Source organism: Neomonachus schauinslandi, chromosome 9 (genome assembly GCF_002201575.2).
Source record: "Neomonachus schauinslandi chromosome 9, ASM220157v2, whole genome shotgun sequence".
Lineage (NCBI taxonomy): Eukaryota > Metazoa > Chordata > Mammalia > Carnivora > Phocidae > Neomonachus > Neomonachus schauinslandi.
In genome coordinates this window covers 12,939,934-12,957,171 of record NC_058411.1, presented here as the reverse complement: position 1 = coordinate 12,957,171, position 17,238 = coordinate 12,939,934, and the positions used below count along the sequence as shown (strand labels likewise).

Genomic DNA, 17,238 nt, shown 5'->3' with positions numbered 1-17,238 from the left:
CCCCAACACGTCTCTGCCGACCCTTCACGGTGGCAGGAGGGCTGCTGAAGTTCCAGCCTCAGCTCTTGGGTTTAAGTCCAGCAGGAGAGTGAGAGCCTTTCCTTACAGCTCCCTCCTTAACTGGGCCACTTCAGGTCGCATGCTCGTTCCCAATCCTCTGTGCCCATGAATGCAGATATTAACTGCCGGGCCTGAGTGCCCCGCTCCCATCCAGACAACAGGGCAGCAATGGGAAAGGGACAGTCAGGGGGCCTCCCAGTGCCAAAGGCTGACCCGGCGCACACTGCTTCCCACCCCAGGAACCGAGCCTTAACCCCTCGGCTCTGTGGGCTTTCACCAACGACACAGGCCACGCGTCCATTTAAAAATCATTTTATTATTAACATCATCTTCCCATTTAGCCAAGTGTCTGTCATGTATAAGGAATGTCGGTAAATATTCCATTTGAAGCTTCTTTGTACATATTTCCATCGATAAATAAACTCTGAATTCACATAAAAAAGTTAAACTTAAATAGCTCCTATTTCCTTCTCTTGTAACAGGCATATATTGGTGAAATAGAAACATTCTCCAACTCAGGCTTTGCTCTAAGTGAGGACAGGAATTCACATGGTACAATTATTGACAACAAAACCAAGAAATTGTCAGCTGGTGTCCTGGCTTGGACTAGGACTGAGGTGGGAAACAGAAAATTCACATTTGGTTTCCGGGCCGAGGTTGGGGCAGGAGTGGTAGGGGAAGGAGAGTTATCTTTACAGCTCTGATAAAAATAATCTGCTCTGCCACTGAATTTTAACTTTGGATATATTCTTCTACATTTGCTGATTAAGTCCATTATCATTTGACTTTAAAACGCAGATGTCGACTCACAAAATATGGCACATAATCCATTTTGGACAATGTTCAGTAGGTTCAAAAACTATCATCGGGTTGGCCAAAACAGTAACAGAAATGCGCGTGGGGACAGCGATGAACCGGGGCTCGTTCGGTTAGTTCAGTGTGGCCAGTCACACGTCCATCCGTGGCCTCGGTGCGGCGGGGTGGGGGTGGGGGGTGCCCCAGGCGGGGCCCTGGGGGCCTGAGCAGCAGTGAGGCTGGCAGGCGCCTGCTCAGAGCACCCGAGGGATGATGGTGAAGGGCACGGCAGGGCTGCTGGCCTCCAGCTCCAGGGCCGTCAGGAAGCACTCAGTGGCTGCTGCATCATTGCCCTGGGCTTGCAGGACCTCGCCCAGCCCGTTCCACACCTCGTGGGCCGTCGAGTTCACCTGCACGGCATCCCGGAGGATCTTCTCTGCTAGACTGTAGCGGCCCAGCTGATGAAGGATCAGGGCCTGCAGGCATTGGGGAGACAGACACACAGACAGACAGTCAGAGAGACTCTGCAACTCTCGGCTCTTACCTGTCCTCGAGTTCCCGCAGGTTTCTGGGAGGCGGGCATGGATCGCCATCGGGCTGGGCACACAGAGTAAGTTCAAATTCTTCCTGCACTTGGGGGCAATCATCAAAAGGGTGACCCGTGTTGGGCCATTTTGGAAAGATAAAAAATTGGCAATTTGACACGGTTCAGGTGAGTACTTAACGCCCGGGAGTGAACCAATCGGGATGGCCAGTGTGTACTGACCCAGGGGCCGCCTTGTGTGTGCTGGCTGGTATCTAACGGTTCTTCTAACCTGGAGAAACGTTATTTGTGGCGTTACTGTCGGTCATGATTAGGACAGAATTTGTTTTCATTGCTCGCAGTTCCCCCTACCATAAACAAGCCCCTGCCTTCACTGCCCCCTGCTCACCCCAAGCACAGCTGTCATTTTCCATAGTTTTACTTATTTCAAAGATTGATTGATTGATTTTAGAGAGAGCGAGAAAGAGAGAAAGAGTGCAAGCAGGGGGTGGGGCAGAGGGAGAGAGAAGCAGACTCCCTGATGAGGATGGAGTCCGATGTGGGGCTGGATCTCATGACCCCGAGATCATGACCTGGGCCGAAATCAAGAGTCGGACGCTTAACCGACTGAGCCACCCAGGTGCCCCCATTTTACACAGTTTTAATTAGGATGTAGGCGTTGGTCCCCAAATATTTTCCCATAACCGTGTTTCCCAGTCGTGCATCCCTATGACTGATGGGTTTGCACTCTTTCATGCAATGACAGACTCTCGTTTCCTCAACCTCTCCCTCACGGGGCAGACACTGAGGTTGCACCCACTCTCTTCGCTATTATAAATCACGCTGCGATGAACATCCTTCCAGACAGTGCCGCTGCATTAAAAAGCAGTGAGGGGGCGAGAGGGTCAGCTAGCTTGTGTCCAGCCCGAAAGAAGAAATCTGCGCAGGTTCCTGTCTGCTGAGATAGGGCAGACAACTACTTAACAAAGTGGAATTGAACATGTCAGTTCTTTGAAAGGATGACTTTCAGAGCTTTGAAGTGAAAAAAAAAACCCCCAAAACAACCCCCCCCGCCAAACGCAACACTTAAGTTCAACGAATCCAGTTTAAAACACTAAAAACTTTTGTTCAAAGAAAAAAAATCTCAAAAGTTAAAGAACAGTCTAGACAATTGTGATTGCAGATGAAGAGCAGTCCTCTAAAAGGTGTAAACAAAGACATGGAAAATATGTGACCTCGATTGTTAGTAAAGAAATGCAGGTCTCAGTAAGGAACATTCTGTGCTTATGAACTCGGCGGCAGACTGCGCTGTCATGCTGTGGTGACGCGGGGGGCAGGGGACCGATCCCTGACACTCTGCTCGCGGCTCCAAGAGGGGGACGACCCTGTGGGGATATAATGTGCAGAGTATTTGGAGAACCCCGGTCAGGCCACTTTGGGGAAATCTGCTCTAAAGGAAGAATCTCCAAGTGGTTGTCAAGCTGGTTCCACTGAGCCCCATCCAGGGCTTCTGCGAGGAGCCCGCCAGGGACTCTGCCCCACTCACGAGCACCCAGCGCAGGAGCCGTGAGGATGAGCCGGGCAGAGCTCAAGGTCAGCGGGGCCACAGCCAAGGAGAACCACGACCCCAGGGCAGTGCATGATCTGTGGCGGGTATGGAGAGATCTCTATACCGTAGCTCTGGCTCCCTGAACGGCCTTCCCGGGTGAGGAGGCAGAGGAGGAGGCCTCGGGCAGACAGAGGCTGTCCTCCCCTGGCCGAGGTGCAGCAGACTTTAGTGTCAGTTCTACTGTCTCTGGGGAGAAAATCGGAAGGAAGCAGTGTACATTCCCTCTCTTATTAACATCTATGCATGCCTTAAGCATGTTCACGCGGTAGCCCAGGTCCTAAATCGGATCCGTCAGGCAGAAGAGTGGCTCCCTCCCTGAGGCTTCAGGACAAGGGCAGTGGCCCGGAGTCAGCCCTTGCCATGAGGACTTCACCTTGCCTCCTGAAGCTTCCTCTCGTCAGACTACAGGCCTTCCCGTTCTCCAGTGTGAACTGCTGGGTTTCAGTGGCCTTACCCAGGCTGCTCAGGGTCAGGTGTGCAGAGACCCCCAGGGAGAGCCTCCCAGCTCTCTTCCCAGAGCTGCTGTCCCCCACCCACCTGTGAGGGGGCCAGGGAACTGTGTGCAGAGAGCAGGGACAGATGTCCAGCATGGACCTGGCTTCCTGGCGGGACGACGGACAGTGATAATAGAGGACATGTCCACACCTGGCTGCAAGGCCCGCTTCTGCTGCTGTGGGGTAAGATCCCGCAGTGGGGGAGCACCTATCCACGGTGGCGAGATCTCCCCACGCACTGCCCCATTTGGGCTCCTACAGGCGGCGTCCCCAGCCCTAGGCGCCCAGCCAGCTACTACGGAGCTGGGCTAGAACCCGCATATCGTAACTCTTAGGGCCTGCCTGAAATCCATCTGGGTGCCGAGTCCCGGGTGGGGCAGTAGTAAGTAGGCACTTCTGTCTCCTGGTGGGGTGCTGTCCCCGCTCTGGCCCTCCTTCAGAGAAACTTGGACAGCTCGAGGCCCACACTTCTCAATCTTGGCGGTCAGGCAGAGAAGAACGGGAGGCCTTATCTAGGTGGTGTGCAACAGGATATGAGGGCCACCGAGCTCCTGCCTCCTTTCTTCCAGGGGAGGTTATCAGCTTGAGCTCACTCTAGAACATTCCGATTTAACCAACAGAGAAGTAAAAGGAGGGAGGGGGTCTGGGCGGTGGCAGCAAGCAGAGGCCTGAGGTTGACAAAAGTTGCCCCATCCTACTCCTTCAAGGTGTGACTTTCTCAGTGCATCACATTATTGAACACACACAACCCTTTTCTGAGGGGCTGTGCGTGCTGGGGAATGGCTGATGAGGGACAAGCCCCCTGGTGAGACAGAAAGAGGCGTCCCTGGTTTCTTGGCTGCAGGCCGGAAATATAATTTAGGTCCCGCTAGGCTCTGCTGCAGAGCCAGCCCCACACTGTTTTCTTCCTCTACACGGAATGTTTTCGAATGTTTTCTCCCCATCAGGCGCGATGCTAGGCACGTGTACTTGGCTCAGCTCACATTACCACCGCTTTAGATACAAAGAGACAAGGTTCAGCAAGGCCAGGGATCTTGGCCAAGGTCACAGGGCCAGTGAACATGGAGTTGCAGGCCAGCCCAGGTCTGCCTGCGGCGAAAACCCCCATGCTCCCCACTACACCTTCCTACCCGCTCCCCTGCTCACTGCTGCCTCTGTCGCTTTAAGAGACAAGCCTGGAGCCCCTCGGGCACTAACCCAGTTACATCTGAGCAAGTGCAAATGGGCATCTGCCTGGGTGGGTCTTCCCTTTCATTTCTCCAACCGTGGATCATTGGCTCTGTCGCTCCTCCCCGTGGTTATGACGTGGTTCCTCTCCAGCCTAGCTTTTCTCTGGCTCAGACGGCTGCTTGGGAGCATCCTATATATTCACTCAAGGACTAGGAGGGCTCCTTGCTTCCCTTTGGTGGCCCACAGGCTGCCTGTAATCTTGAGGCTTGGGATGGATGTAGTTGCCAAAGGACTGGGGGTCTTGTTAGCCAGAAAGTGGGCCATTGAGAGGTGGAGACCCAGAAGGGCCAGGGCCTTGGCCTTGGCCCAGCAAGACCCAGAGGTCACTGCTCTCAGCATCAATGACCTGCCCCCACCCTGCTGGAGTGGAGACAAGGACCCCAGCCTTTTTGCTGGGAATTTTGTTTAGAAGATGGCAGGCTGCTAAATCTGGCTGTAGCCTATCCTGGGGGCTCCAGCGTATACAGCAGGGGGCAAGTCTACTTACCCCCAAATGCCTGCAGAGAACCAGCCAATGAGCTAATCTGACCTATCACACTCCATCCTGGGCAGCTGAGAGTATTCATGTTCTCTAGGGTTCTGGGGTTCTTGTGGGCTTGGAAATTTCCAGCCCATATACCTGGACTTATATTCCTAATGTAGGAACAGGCTACCCTTTCCAGATGACCTTGAAGCTTCCAGAGCAATCTGTTTAGTGGAATTAATTCCTAAAGCTGGAGCTGCTCAGGGAGACATGAGACACTTGCCAGGCGCTGCCAGCTCAGGCTTGGCAAGGGAGTGAAAAATCAGCCTCTGCCCAGTGCCCCAGCAAGCCAAGAGCAGCTCAGAAATCAGTCACATAATGGGATCAAGCAGGACAAGCTCTGGCTGGGCTCTGGCTGTCAGGACTGACAGCTCCCCCCCCCCCCCGCCCTCAAACCCCCGTGTGCTGGGAGGGGCCTTCCTTGGCTCTGTTGTGCTCTTTTGCACTAGAACCCTGACACCTTTTCCAATTCTATAGGCCCCGCTTCCTCTCTTCTCCAGCCATCAAAGGCCTAACTCCTGAGGCTGGCATTAACTATTCGCACCACTGGCTGGATCCAACTTTCTCCTAGTACAGACCTCTGAAAGCCCATGCATTTCTGCAGGATGCATCCCCCAGGCCCCTTTCACCTCTCCAACGTTAGCCGTTCCTGTTCTGGCCCCTCCTGCTGCAGCTCTAGTCCATCTGCTCAAAGCCCTGTTGATCGCCATTCCCCCACGAACCCAGGCCACACTGCTCCCCCCACCCCCAACCTTAGGCAGTACTACCCAGACGCATGGGTCCTGCTCCCAGCCCTCAGACTGGCAGGAGACAGAGATTTCCAGGACTGACATATTTCATTACCAGAATAACCCACCTTCTCCCCCATATCAAAATCCCAAACCCCGCTGAGTGACTGTCCAGATCCCAGCCATGTGCTGGGGACACAGAGGAGGCCGAGGAGCAAGGCTGCTCTCCAAGCTTGGGGCCCAGTGCAAATCCTAACGAGACCGAGCGATGGCTGCATGCCGGGCGTTGGGCTGTACCGAAGACCTGAGACACCTGGCCGAGCTGAGACATGAACTCGCGTGGTTCGTGCCTGCTCCTCACACCAGACCCTCTTTCCTTCTCTGGGAGAGGTTGTGCAAACAGGCTCTCATCCTTCTCAACCCTGCCGTTCCTGAGCCGCTGCAGGTAAGGAGCCAGCGGGGCTGGCTTTCCTGGAAGCAGGGGACCACCCACAGGGATCTCATTTGTCCCCTTCTCTGGACACAAATGAAGACAGCCTCCCAAACTGTGATTATTATAATCAGGTGTTCTGTACAAACAAGATCCTGGTGCTGTACCAAACTGGAAGTAAGGGAGGAAATTAAACCTGTTACTTCAAACGAGGCAAAACGGACTTGGCTAATTTGAGGACAATTAGTCTCTTCCTCACTCATGTCTTGAGTGTGTGTGTGTGAGATAACTGATGCTCGAGGACTGAAGACCTTGCCACATGCCGCGGGCAGGCTTCCTGCTCCAGCCCTGGGTCAGGTGACCAGCAGCGAAGGCTGCAGGACCCAAGCCCCTCTGGGAGACCTCAGACATCCCCGCGGTGCTCTGCGCAAGTGCCAAGTCAGCCCTTTGCTGGGCTCAAGGGCACGGCGCGGACCACTGCTTGTCCCTGGAGGCGTACGGGCACAGAGAGATAACGTCCCTTCAAGGCAGCGTCCTTCCCAATGCCGAGCCGCCACCAAACAGCAGCCGTGCAGCTCAGCTCTAGCTGGGGGTCAGGCAGCGGTCTCCACGTGCCTATCGCTTCTCCCCAGGCAGGAGGCCCTGGAAATCCCACACTCGGCAGCAGAGTGGGGACCGAGACTGCCTCGCGCTTGCCCTCCCCTCTGTGGGCCTGGCTCTCGGCTCCTGGAGCAGAGATCAGCAGCTGCCCTTGCCGTGTCAGAGCCGGCCTGGGCTTTGCAGAGACCTACCAAGGCCAGGGTGGGGGAGGTCGTCTGGTGTGAGGGGCGGCACTGGAGTATTTAAGAGTCTGGGTCAGAGGCTCCACCATCGCATCATTGCAGGGCTCGGGGCCGGAGCTTAGGGCAGCCTTGTCAGGAGGCTCCTCCAAAAATACAGATAAACCCGAGAGGACGAACGCACGGATCCACCAGGCTTGATTCATTTTTAACGTGCAAAGTATTATAACCAGTGCACTGTGTGTGTTACCCATCGCAAAGTGCCTCCCTAACTGTCCCGTGGTACGAGGTGCCTTATCTCCATCCCGGCTCGCCCACTCGGCCTTGCTCCGAATGCCTGCAGGGCGGGGACTGGGCAGGAGGTGGTCATCTCTGTCCTGTCAGGCCTGGTGCCGAGCAAGCGGGCTACATTCAGTGCGGGATGAATAAATGAGGAGACCCCAAATATCTACGAGGTGAGAATCAGGTATAAAGCCACTGCTGACCAAGTCCAGGTCTGTCTAGCCCAGGGCCGGCGCCCCCGCCCGCCACAGCATACCTCGGAGAGGGTGAAGGATTTTGCCAGCACTCATGAGCCAGGGGCCTCAGGGTAAGGGCTATGCCCGGAGGAAGCAGACAGGGGCTCAGGACCAGATCTACAGCCTCTCTGGGGCCGTTCAAGTCAAACCAGCACCTCCAAGGCTTTCGGACAAAGATACATAAGCCTCCCCCTGGTGGGACTTCTGTTGTCAGGGCCCTGGGATTGTGATGGCAGCTAAAGGAAAGCCCATTTCCCCACCCTGTCACCCTCCGGGACAATGACAGGTTGCAGCCTGAGCTGCTCTGGCCACAGCTGGCTCGTTGGGGGGTTCAGGACCCAGGCGAGGGGTTACAAAGATCTCTGCAGGCTCTGGCAATAGCCAGAGGACCCACCCAGCGCAGGGGAAAGGACTGGCACTCTCTTAAAAGAGGGCGGAGTGTAGGGTAAGAGTGTGGCCTGAGGCTCCCTGGGACAGGGTGTGAACCAGCTCCACCAGTGACTTGGACGACTTCTGGGTCCCAGATGCTTTGTCTGTATACTGGGGACAAGTACCAACTCACAGGAGAGTCGTGAGGCCCAAATGAGAGCAAGTTCATAAAGCGCTCGGTAAACCTTTGGTGAATGGTCACCACGATCGATATGATTACCACCATTACCGTTACTCTTACCGACCGAGGGGAGGGGAGGCCCTTCCCGGATGCCCATGGTTGCAGGACTCTTCACTGCCAACCCTGTGTCCCTCTGGATAGTTCTCTGTAAGAGCAAGGATTGTCTGATTTGTCCTTGCATGTGCAGCCCCCAGGGTGGGATGGGCACAGAGGAGGTTCCTGGTGCGTATTTGGTGAAGGGAAGGAAGGATGGACAAGTGGATGGCGTGGGACACTGCATGATGGTGGGGAGGACAGAGGTGGGCATGACTTCTTACTAGTGCTCCAAACTCCTGGCCTCAGGTCACCCTGTCCACACTGCCATCAGAGCCCATCCACTCGGAGCCTCCTCTGCCTTCCAGGGAAGGCCAGAGTGGGGCTAGATCCCTGAAGGGGCTGGGAGGAGGGGGCCTGGTGTGGTGCCTGGCACGGGGCATGGGCCCCGAGTCTCTGACCCCAAACTCTGTGCTCTGACTCGGCCCTCAGCCCCGCCTGCTTGGAGCTGTCCTGCCGGGGGCTATGTGCGCGGCAGAAGGAGAGCTTCCTGGAAGCCCACGGGGGGCCCCCCCGCCGCCGAGAGGAACAGGGACCCCCTGTGACCTGCCGCCCCTCCCCAGACATTGTAGATTGGCAGGACTGGAGTCTGCATTAGCTGAAGCTGAAGCATCACCGAGGAAACCAGCACGCTAGCCCCCGATTCTCGTCAGGGATTTGCCTTTTCCTTCCTGAGGATGCAATCCATCAGACTGGAGCAGGGTGGTGGTGGCTGTGCTCTCAAATCAGAATATAACAGGCTGCCTGCCAGGGCCACCCTGAGAAGGCCAGGCGAGACAAGGGCTCTGTAAAGACTTTCTTGGATCAGCCGTGGGAAGGCAAGGTGAGGGGCTGCCCCCTGTCTCCCTTCCCCGGGAGTGGCCCTTTCTTCCCTGGTGAGGATCAAAGGCACAGACAGTCCTGAGCACCTGGCATTTTGTGGGCGCAGCTGAGGGGCCAGCCGGAGCCCCGCCCTGCTTCCCAACAATGCCTCGAAAAGGAGCTGAAAACACACTTGGATGGGGCGGGGGCGGGGCTCAGCTTCTCTACCTGGACTCCAGCGGCTCCGGGTGAGGTCTGGTCTATACCCGGCTCTGTTTTATGTTTCCTTTCTGTGTGTTTTGAGTGCTTAGAAATGCATGCTGCCTTGCCAGGGGCCCGAGTGTGTGTGTCCTGGCCAACTATGCTGGCCTTGGAAGGGCCTCCTAACCAGGCCAGGAGCTCCAAAGGGGCCAGATCCTAGGTATCCTGGCTGATGCCAAGGTCATCACTGCCCTGCAGCCCTTAGACACGTCTGCCCACTGAACCTCCGGAGTCAGGTGGGGTTCACACATTGCAACTCAGCCCCCTTTTGGCTAGGTCAGTCAAGCGTGAGTTGGGGGTGCCCCGGAGAAGGGCCTCCTGGAGGGTCAGATGGTCGGAATTTTGGGGTGAGGACTGGTATGGAGCTGGTCTTTTCGTTTTGGCCATTTTACTTCGTTTTGGCCCAGTTTCTGCAAAGGCCAAGGCCAGCCATTCCTGGCAACCTCATGACCGTCCACAGAGAGCAGGCTCATGTGAGGCGGCCACGGCCACCAGCCAGGTTCTCCAGGTACCGTCCACCCCACCTGGCCTAATGCAGGGACAGAACATTCATGAGACCACTTAACCTTCCGAACAAAGGACCACTGACATCCTGTACCAGGGACTCGGACTGAAGAGCAGGAAGGAAGAGGCTGAGGGACAAAGGGGAGGAGGGAGACATGGGCTGAGCGGCTCCTGGGGAAGGGCTAGTGACTGGACAGGCCATACTGAGAAGGGGCTCCTTGTGATGAGGTGAGTGGAAGCCAGGCCCCCGAGGTAGCTGGCCCTGCTCCATCCATGATTGGGCCAGAGATGGACATTACAGGAAAATGTTCTCGTGTCCAGGGCTGGCCAGGTCCGGGGGAGGGAGGGGCAGGGGTCTGAGCGCTGAACAGACACCCTTGGAGGCTTTCCCTCAGGGTGTGCTGTGAATTGGAGCTGAGTATTCCAGAAGTGGGGAGGCAAAGCCCCCAGCCCCTCCCTTCCCTCCACCCAGGGAACAACCAGACGTGCCTGAGAGGCTGCTGGCATCTTTGTTCACTCAGGACATCTGATGGCTGGGGGGGCTGTGCTCTCACGGGGCCCCTTTTCCAGGTCAAATGTTTTATTTGAAGAAATGTGCCTTCTGGAGACCAGGCCTTTCTAGCATTGAACTCAACTCAGAAGGAAACAAAACTCAATTGTCCCCAAACCTCTTATTTTTCTAAGCCAGCAGCCAACCATCCATGGAAGCAGAGCTCCTCGGGGTGAGGAGGGGGCTCTGGCCTCTGCTTTATGACGCATGAGCCTCTGCTGCAGTCCCTGACAGGCAGCCTCCCATTGTTGCTTACTCCCTCCAGTGATGGGGAGCTCACCACTACCCCGGGCAGCCCACACCATTAGTGGGCAGTCTGAACTGTCAGTTAAAAATGTGGAGCCCTAATTAGGCTTTTTGTCTAATTCCCACTCTCTGATGTTCGTTGAATCCCCTGGCGTCATGTGGAAAAAGTCCCCTCCCCTCCCCTTTTTACCTGATAGCCCTTCAGGATCTGAAGAAAGCTTCCAGAATCACACGCGCGCACACTCACGCACGCGCACACACGCAGTCCAGGGCATTAGAGGAACAGTAAACTCAGGCCTCCCTACTCCCCCGACCTCACCGAATTCTGCCGCTGAGCACAGCCCCCGAAGGAGACCGCACTGTGGGTCCAGAAGGACGAGCCGTTAGGCTCCAAGACGATGTGAGTGTGGCTTTTCCTTTATGTAAAGCATCTGACTGGCAGCATCTTTCAAAGCTTCTTTCCTCCAGAATGGTTTGGAATATTCTGGAGGAGCTGATTCTGCAAATAGCAGCATGACAGGCTGTCAGGCAGGAAACATGCCAGCAGTGAGGATGGGGGCAGTCTGGCCATAAGCCAAAGGGCCTGCCCAGCCTCGCGTGGATTTCACGCAGAAATCCCAATTTGGCCCCGAATTTCCTCTGGCCTCATTTCTTTGAAACTGGGTACTTCAGTGTTGGTGCCAAAATATCCACATGCTGTGGTGGCTTTTAGAGAACAGTCGCTGGATCATGGGGACGTTGAGGGGAGGGACCGCAGTCAGCCAGCCAGCCGGCCGGCAGCCTCCAAGCACCAAGCAGCCCCAGCCTGCCCCTGCTGTAGACAAATGGCCAGAGCGTGGTCAGGGATGACAGAGAAGAGCACATGAGCACTCCCCAAAGGGCCGGCCTCCTAACTTCCTAAGCAGGAGACAGGGGCCCTGAGTGGGCAAGCACTCCACCCAGATCCCAGCACCCAGGTCCCAGGCTGGGGCTCCGTTCGGTCGACCATAACCACAGGCGCTTCTCGTTCTTTCCTCCCTTCTGAAAACTTCACTGAGCACCTGTGGATGTTCTGGCCCCAGTGTGCTGAGGGCTGGGAGCTCAGTTGCGTCGACCGTCACTCTGGTCATGCGCCCTGCCCTCCCTGAGCCAGGCAGGGCTGAGTGCCCATGTGGAGGCCCAGCATCTAGAACAGAGAAAGGCCCGCTGGAAGGAGAAGGGAAGACATTCCAGAAGACATGACACACCCTTTTCTTAACTAATGAGAAAACTGAAGCTCAGAGTCGGGGTGACCGGCTCATGGCCACAGAGCTACTCCTGCCTCTGAAAGCTTCGTGCGGACAGGCGGGTGGGCAGCCACAGCTGGGAAGGGTCTTACCGATGACAGAGACACAAGAAAAGGGCCTTGGGCAGGCCAGCACCTGGCTCAGTCCCCCAGCCAGATGGAGGCCAAGTTGGGTCTAAGAACCCAGGTTCCAGAGGACCAGCTCAGGGGACCAGGGTCTCTGGAGGGTGTTGGGCATTTAGGGGACCAAGAGACACATTCTAAGAGGACTTCTCAGGGTTATCTGGCTCTGGACGGGGCTGTCCAGGGAGCAGTCCTCTTTGGGGGAGAAGTTCTGGGGACGTGACTTCCCTGTCCAGCTCTGTCAGCCTGCCTGGGCTCTGCGGGTCCTTCTCCCATGTGGTGGCTGCCACACTCCAGTGGGGCGAGACTGGGGGCTCTCCAGACCCAGGTGAGCACCAGAGGACCTAGCTCAAGAGGGGCTGACGGGGCTGCTCACAACTGCATGACGGGAACAATGCCCACCCTACCCAGCACGCTGTGCTGGCAGCCCGGAGGGTCACCCACCTAGCTGTCCCTCCAAGTCAGGACCCTGCCGTGTGGAGCAGGACAGCCCAGCTCCCTCCCATTCGGCCGGCTCTGCTCATCCTACAACCACCCCCCTCCGTAATGTCTGCCGGCAGCTGAGATCATTTAGGAAACTGGTCACCCTCCAAATCAGAGATGGGGTACCCTGTGCCCTCAGCAGTCTCCCCTGCCCTAACTAGGACCCAGCTATCTAACACTCTGACTCCCTTTCTTTACCTGCCCTTTGGAATGAATGGTGTGGAGGTTTTGTTAGTCAGGAAAAGAAAACGTCGGAGCCCCTCTCTGACTTCAGCGTTGTAAAGGCTAACAAGGCATCTGCTTCCTCCCTGAAAACATCTCAAAGGCAGCCTTTGAGCTGCTCCCTTTGGGTCCCAAGCACAGCCCCCACCCCAGCCCTGGCAGGTGAATCACTTGGATCTGTGTGCTAAGGCCTGGGGGTGAGGCCAGGCCAAGGGCAACGGGGGATCCCCCTATCTGGTGGGGTGAGCTCTCTTCCCCCTCCATTGCAACCCCCGGGGCAAGGCACGCACAGATCCCATGCACACACACACAGAAGCACTGGCATCAACGCCTCTACGGCTTGGCTTGGCTCGGCGCACTGACCTAACTGAAGAAATGTCAGACCAGGCAAGTCCCATGCACTGTCAAAGGACACCAGTGAGAACGTCCGCCTCTGAGCACCTCAGGCTGAGCACCCTAGCGAGGGGTGGAAAGGGGACAGGAGAAGGCCCTGGGGTCCCCAGAAACATACAGGGATGCTGGGCATCCTCCTTACTCTGACGCCTGTGACAGCTCTTGGTAAAATTCCAGATGATTCTCCACCTTCCCCTCCCCTGATTTTCCATTTAAATTGCACGCCCCGGCGTTGCAGTGAGTATTAGCTCAGAGGCTCCGCATAGACACGAATATTAGCCACCACTTCTTAGGTGAGAGAAAGCCAGAGCTTGGCCCTGGTGATGCGGGACCTGCACATCCCAGGCAGCATTTCCTGTGGGTGCTAACCCGGCTCCCCTTGCTCGTCTTTCCCACTGGTAATGGGCAAGAGACTGCTGTTGGCTTACTTCTACATCTCCCTGGTTGACTTATTTATTTATTTTTATCTACCTTCCCCAACAACAAGTCAGGCAGGGCGGCCGGGAAGTCAGCGCTTCCCCACGGCCCCATGGCCCGAGTTATCCACGCAGTGGAAAGTTTGGTGCTAATCACTCCCCGGAGGCAGAGGCCCAGGCTTCCACCCTCTGGGGAGGCTGCTGCCGCCCCAGGCGGGTTTGGGAAGATGGCGTTCCACCCTAGGCCTGTGTGGCCCAGCCAGTGAGGTGTGGGCCACGGGGAAGCTCTGAGCCAACTTCAGGCCCAGCCTTCCCCCGGGATCTGGGGACCCTGGCTTCCACAGGTGAGAAGGGTGGCGCAGGCAGACGCTTAGCTTCCCATGAAGTGACGGAGATGGGTGGGCATGGAGGCAGAGATGTGGCCCAGAGCTCTGGGGGGGACGTGTCTGACAGGCCCCAGCTGGAGGTTCTCTAGCCTCTGGAGAATAGTCACACATGACCTCCACAGAGCTGAGCTGAGGGCTTGCTGGGAGCCCCTGGGCCAGAGCGTGGGAGAGTCCTCGAAACCCCTGCCCCATTCCTGAGGTCCAGGGGGAGCGTGTCACACCTTTCACTGGGGTGTCGCTGACTTGTTTCTGACCATTTACCACCAAACATGGCAAAAGCCTGTCCCAGTTATTCCCACGGAGAAGTCCTGGCCTTCCCTGGGGCAGGAACACAGGGCTGGTGGGCATCCTGCCAGTCGGTCAGTGGAGGGCACACCGCCCCAGGCCAGCTCTGTGGCCCACACCCAAGCACCCAACTTGGGCAGAAGCTTCTCTCTGCCTCACTTTTCCAGCCTAGAACACAAAGCAGTGGAGTAGATGCTCAAGATCACAATTGTAGGGTCTGGTAGAATCTTCCACCAACAAGTATTTTTGGGGAATCACCTACTGTACCTCCAGTTTCAGAACTTACGCGTTAACTAGAGAAACAAGCAGAAAACGTTACAGGGCAGCGTCTCTTTCTGCAGTCTGGGGGAGAGACTGCTCACAGCATGCCAGGAAGGGACAGGGTGGGGGCCTTCCTGGAGGAGGAGAGGCGGACCCAGACCAGGCAGCGGCCCTGGAGCCCGGCTTCCCGCAGTGCTATGTTGGCCGGGCTGAGCGCTGAGGGGTCGCTGGGCCGTGCCTCGTGCCTTTCTCTCTGACACTTGAAAGCTAGCCAGTGGCTGGAGACACTTCAGTGTGGACGAGTGTCAGAAGACAGGCTCACTGGCGGTACCGGAAGACAACTGGATTTACAAGAAACCCTGAAAACTCAAGAAACCAACAGTGCACAGGAAAAGGGCTCCAGCTGCTGGACTGTGTGTGAACTCAGGCACCTGGAGGCAGGGCCTCGGGGACTCATCTCTGTCACCCCAGGGACCCGTGTGGTCCTCGGGACCCAGTGGACACTCATCTCCCGGCCGTGAGCCAGTCACCCCCTCCTGTCCAGGCCTGGGTCCACCAGAAGGGCCTGGAAACTTCATCCGGCCGCCATGCCAGCTTGCACCTCTGGGCAAGGTGCATCTCTGTCTGGGTGGTGGGGTGACAGGTGTGCTCCTCAGCCAGGCCGGCCAGCGAGGCTTCCAGACCCCAGCCCTGAAGGCCACCTGGGGACACAGGCTCATCCGGGCTCCACCAGCAGCCGCCAGGATGACACAGAGCCAGGGTGCACCCCAGGTCTGAGCATTCAACAGGCCCTGCTGGGGGCCCCCGGCCCGGGGCTCCCCGCACCGCCCCAGCAACACCCCGCCTCCACTGGAGACAAACAGTTCTCTTGACAACGCACTGAGACGCAAACGCTGCTGATTCACTACCTGCCCCGGGGGACGCGGTCATCTTGGCAAGCGCCTTGCCCATCCCTGCCAGGGTCTGGCACCAGCTCTTCTTTCCACGTTTAAACAGAAACAAACAGAAATGATAAGATACTTCTGATGGAGAGAGGACTGGAATCGATACGCCTTGGAAAAAGTTTTTCCACAAATGACAAGAGAACTTAACAACACGGAACCCAGGCAGGCAGGGCAGGGAGCTCGCTGGACAGTGCTCTGCTCTGCCCTGACTGCCCCTCCCCGCCCTCCAACCCCCACGGCATTCCTGGTGCAGCACAGCCAAGGAAAGCTCCCATCCGGTGAGAGAAGAAAACAGGCGGTTTGCTCAGAAACGGGGAGTTTTACTCCTGGCTTTTTGCCAAAACTTTCTCCCGGGGCCCCCAGACTTGTCCCCAGGCTGCAACAGTGACAGTGGCAGACGGGCCGGGGACTCGCGGAGAGCCTTTGCCATCAGGGAACCGCGTGGCTGCTGCGGAAACGGGACAGGGACTCAGCCTGGCACTTTCTTTTCCAACACAATTGACCACTTTGATATGGAAAAGATCAGCATCAAGATCAGAGTCATTTCCTCAAAAATCCCCCATGAGCTCTAACGGGAAGAGCACAGGGATGTGCCCACCCCCCCAAACAGAGGCTGGCAGGGCTGAGCTAACATGCACCAGCCACCTGCTGTGGGGTGGGCCGTGGCTAACAAGGAGCATCGAGCCTCCCCCCAAGCCCGATGCCCCTGCACAGAGCTCCGAGACAGATCCGAGAGGGGCTGAAACAACCGTTTGCAGGGAGATGGGAAAGCGGCAGCCATAGCAAGAATGGCGCCCGAGGTTCAGCGCACGGGCCTTGCATGCCGCGTGGATTCAGGAAAGGTAATGCTGAATACCGCTCCCTGGGGTCCACGAGGTGGCTTCTCACGGCCGTGGGTGACCTGCTCGGAGGCTGTGGCTGCCAAGGAGCTGAGGGGATGAGGTCTCAGCCTCCCTGTAACCCACTCGGGCGCCCCAGCTCTCTGGTTGTGATGCTGAGCTGAGGAGGGAGCCCTTCCCTTATCTCAATGAGGGAGGAAGGGTAGGACCATGGGGATGCCTAATGTCCATCCTCTACGGCCTCTGGGGGACCTCTTCACTTCGCACATGATTCTCACAGCCACACTGGTTTGGGAAAAGAAAGGCCTGGAAGACTAGCAGCTGCTGGGGAGATGTGATGTGCCGGGCAGGTGCTCAGAACCGTGTTCAACCTTTACGACAGCTCTGTTAGGGTGGAATTTTCATTTCTGTATGACAGAATTTCATTTCTAAATAACATGTCCTAGTCATACAAATTGCCAATGAATGAATGGTAGAGCTAGAATTCAAATGTAGGTCTTTTTGCTCCAAACCACAGCCCCCCTTCCTGCCACCTGTCTGGGCAATTCCGAGTCTCGTTCTTTCTCCCCTGAGCCTCCGCTGGGCTGTTCTGTCTCTGTCTAGAGTGGCAAGGTGAACTCCACTGTATCTGTGCCATGAGCACTCTCCACCCCGGAAGTCCTGAGTCAGGGACACTGTCTCTCTGCCCATATACCCTCTTGCTCCCCCTTTGCCTCCCTATCCCCCATTAAACCATCTAGATCTGAGTCCAGTGGAGTTCTGATAAACTGGCTCTCTGAAAGAAAAGGCCCTGACGTGTAGTGCTTGCCAATTTCCATGGTATAAATACTCCACCGTGGCTGGTTTCAAGCTCCCCATGATGTCACTG

At 56.6% G+C, this 17,238-nt stretch overlaps 1 protein-coding gene across 1 annotated transcript in view; it reads right to left on the bottom strand.

The window, feature by feature from the left end:
• Nucleotides 1-362: 362 nt before the first annotated feature.
• TTC7B (tetratricopeptide repeat domain 7B) overlaps nucleotides 363-17,238 on the bottom strand; it is a 222,981-nt gene continuing 206,105 nt past the window's right edge. Inside the window, exon 19 of the mRNA XM_044918052.1 lies at nucleotides 363-1,331. Coding sequence (XP_044773987.1) covers nucleotides 1,110-1,331 — 222 coding nt within the window. The 3' untranslated portion in view covers nucleotides 363-1,109. The remainder of the gene's footprint in view (nucleotides 1,332-17,238) is intronic.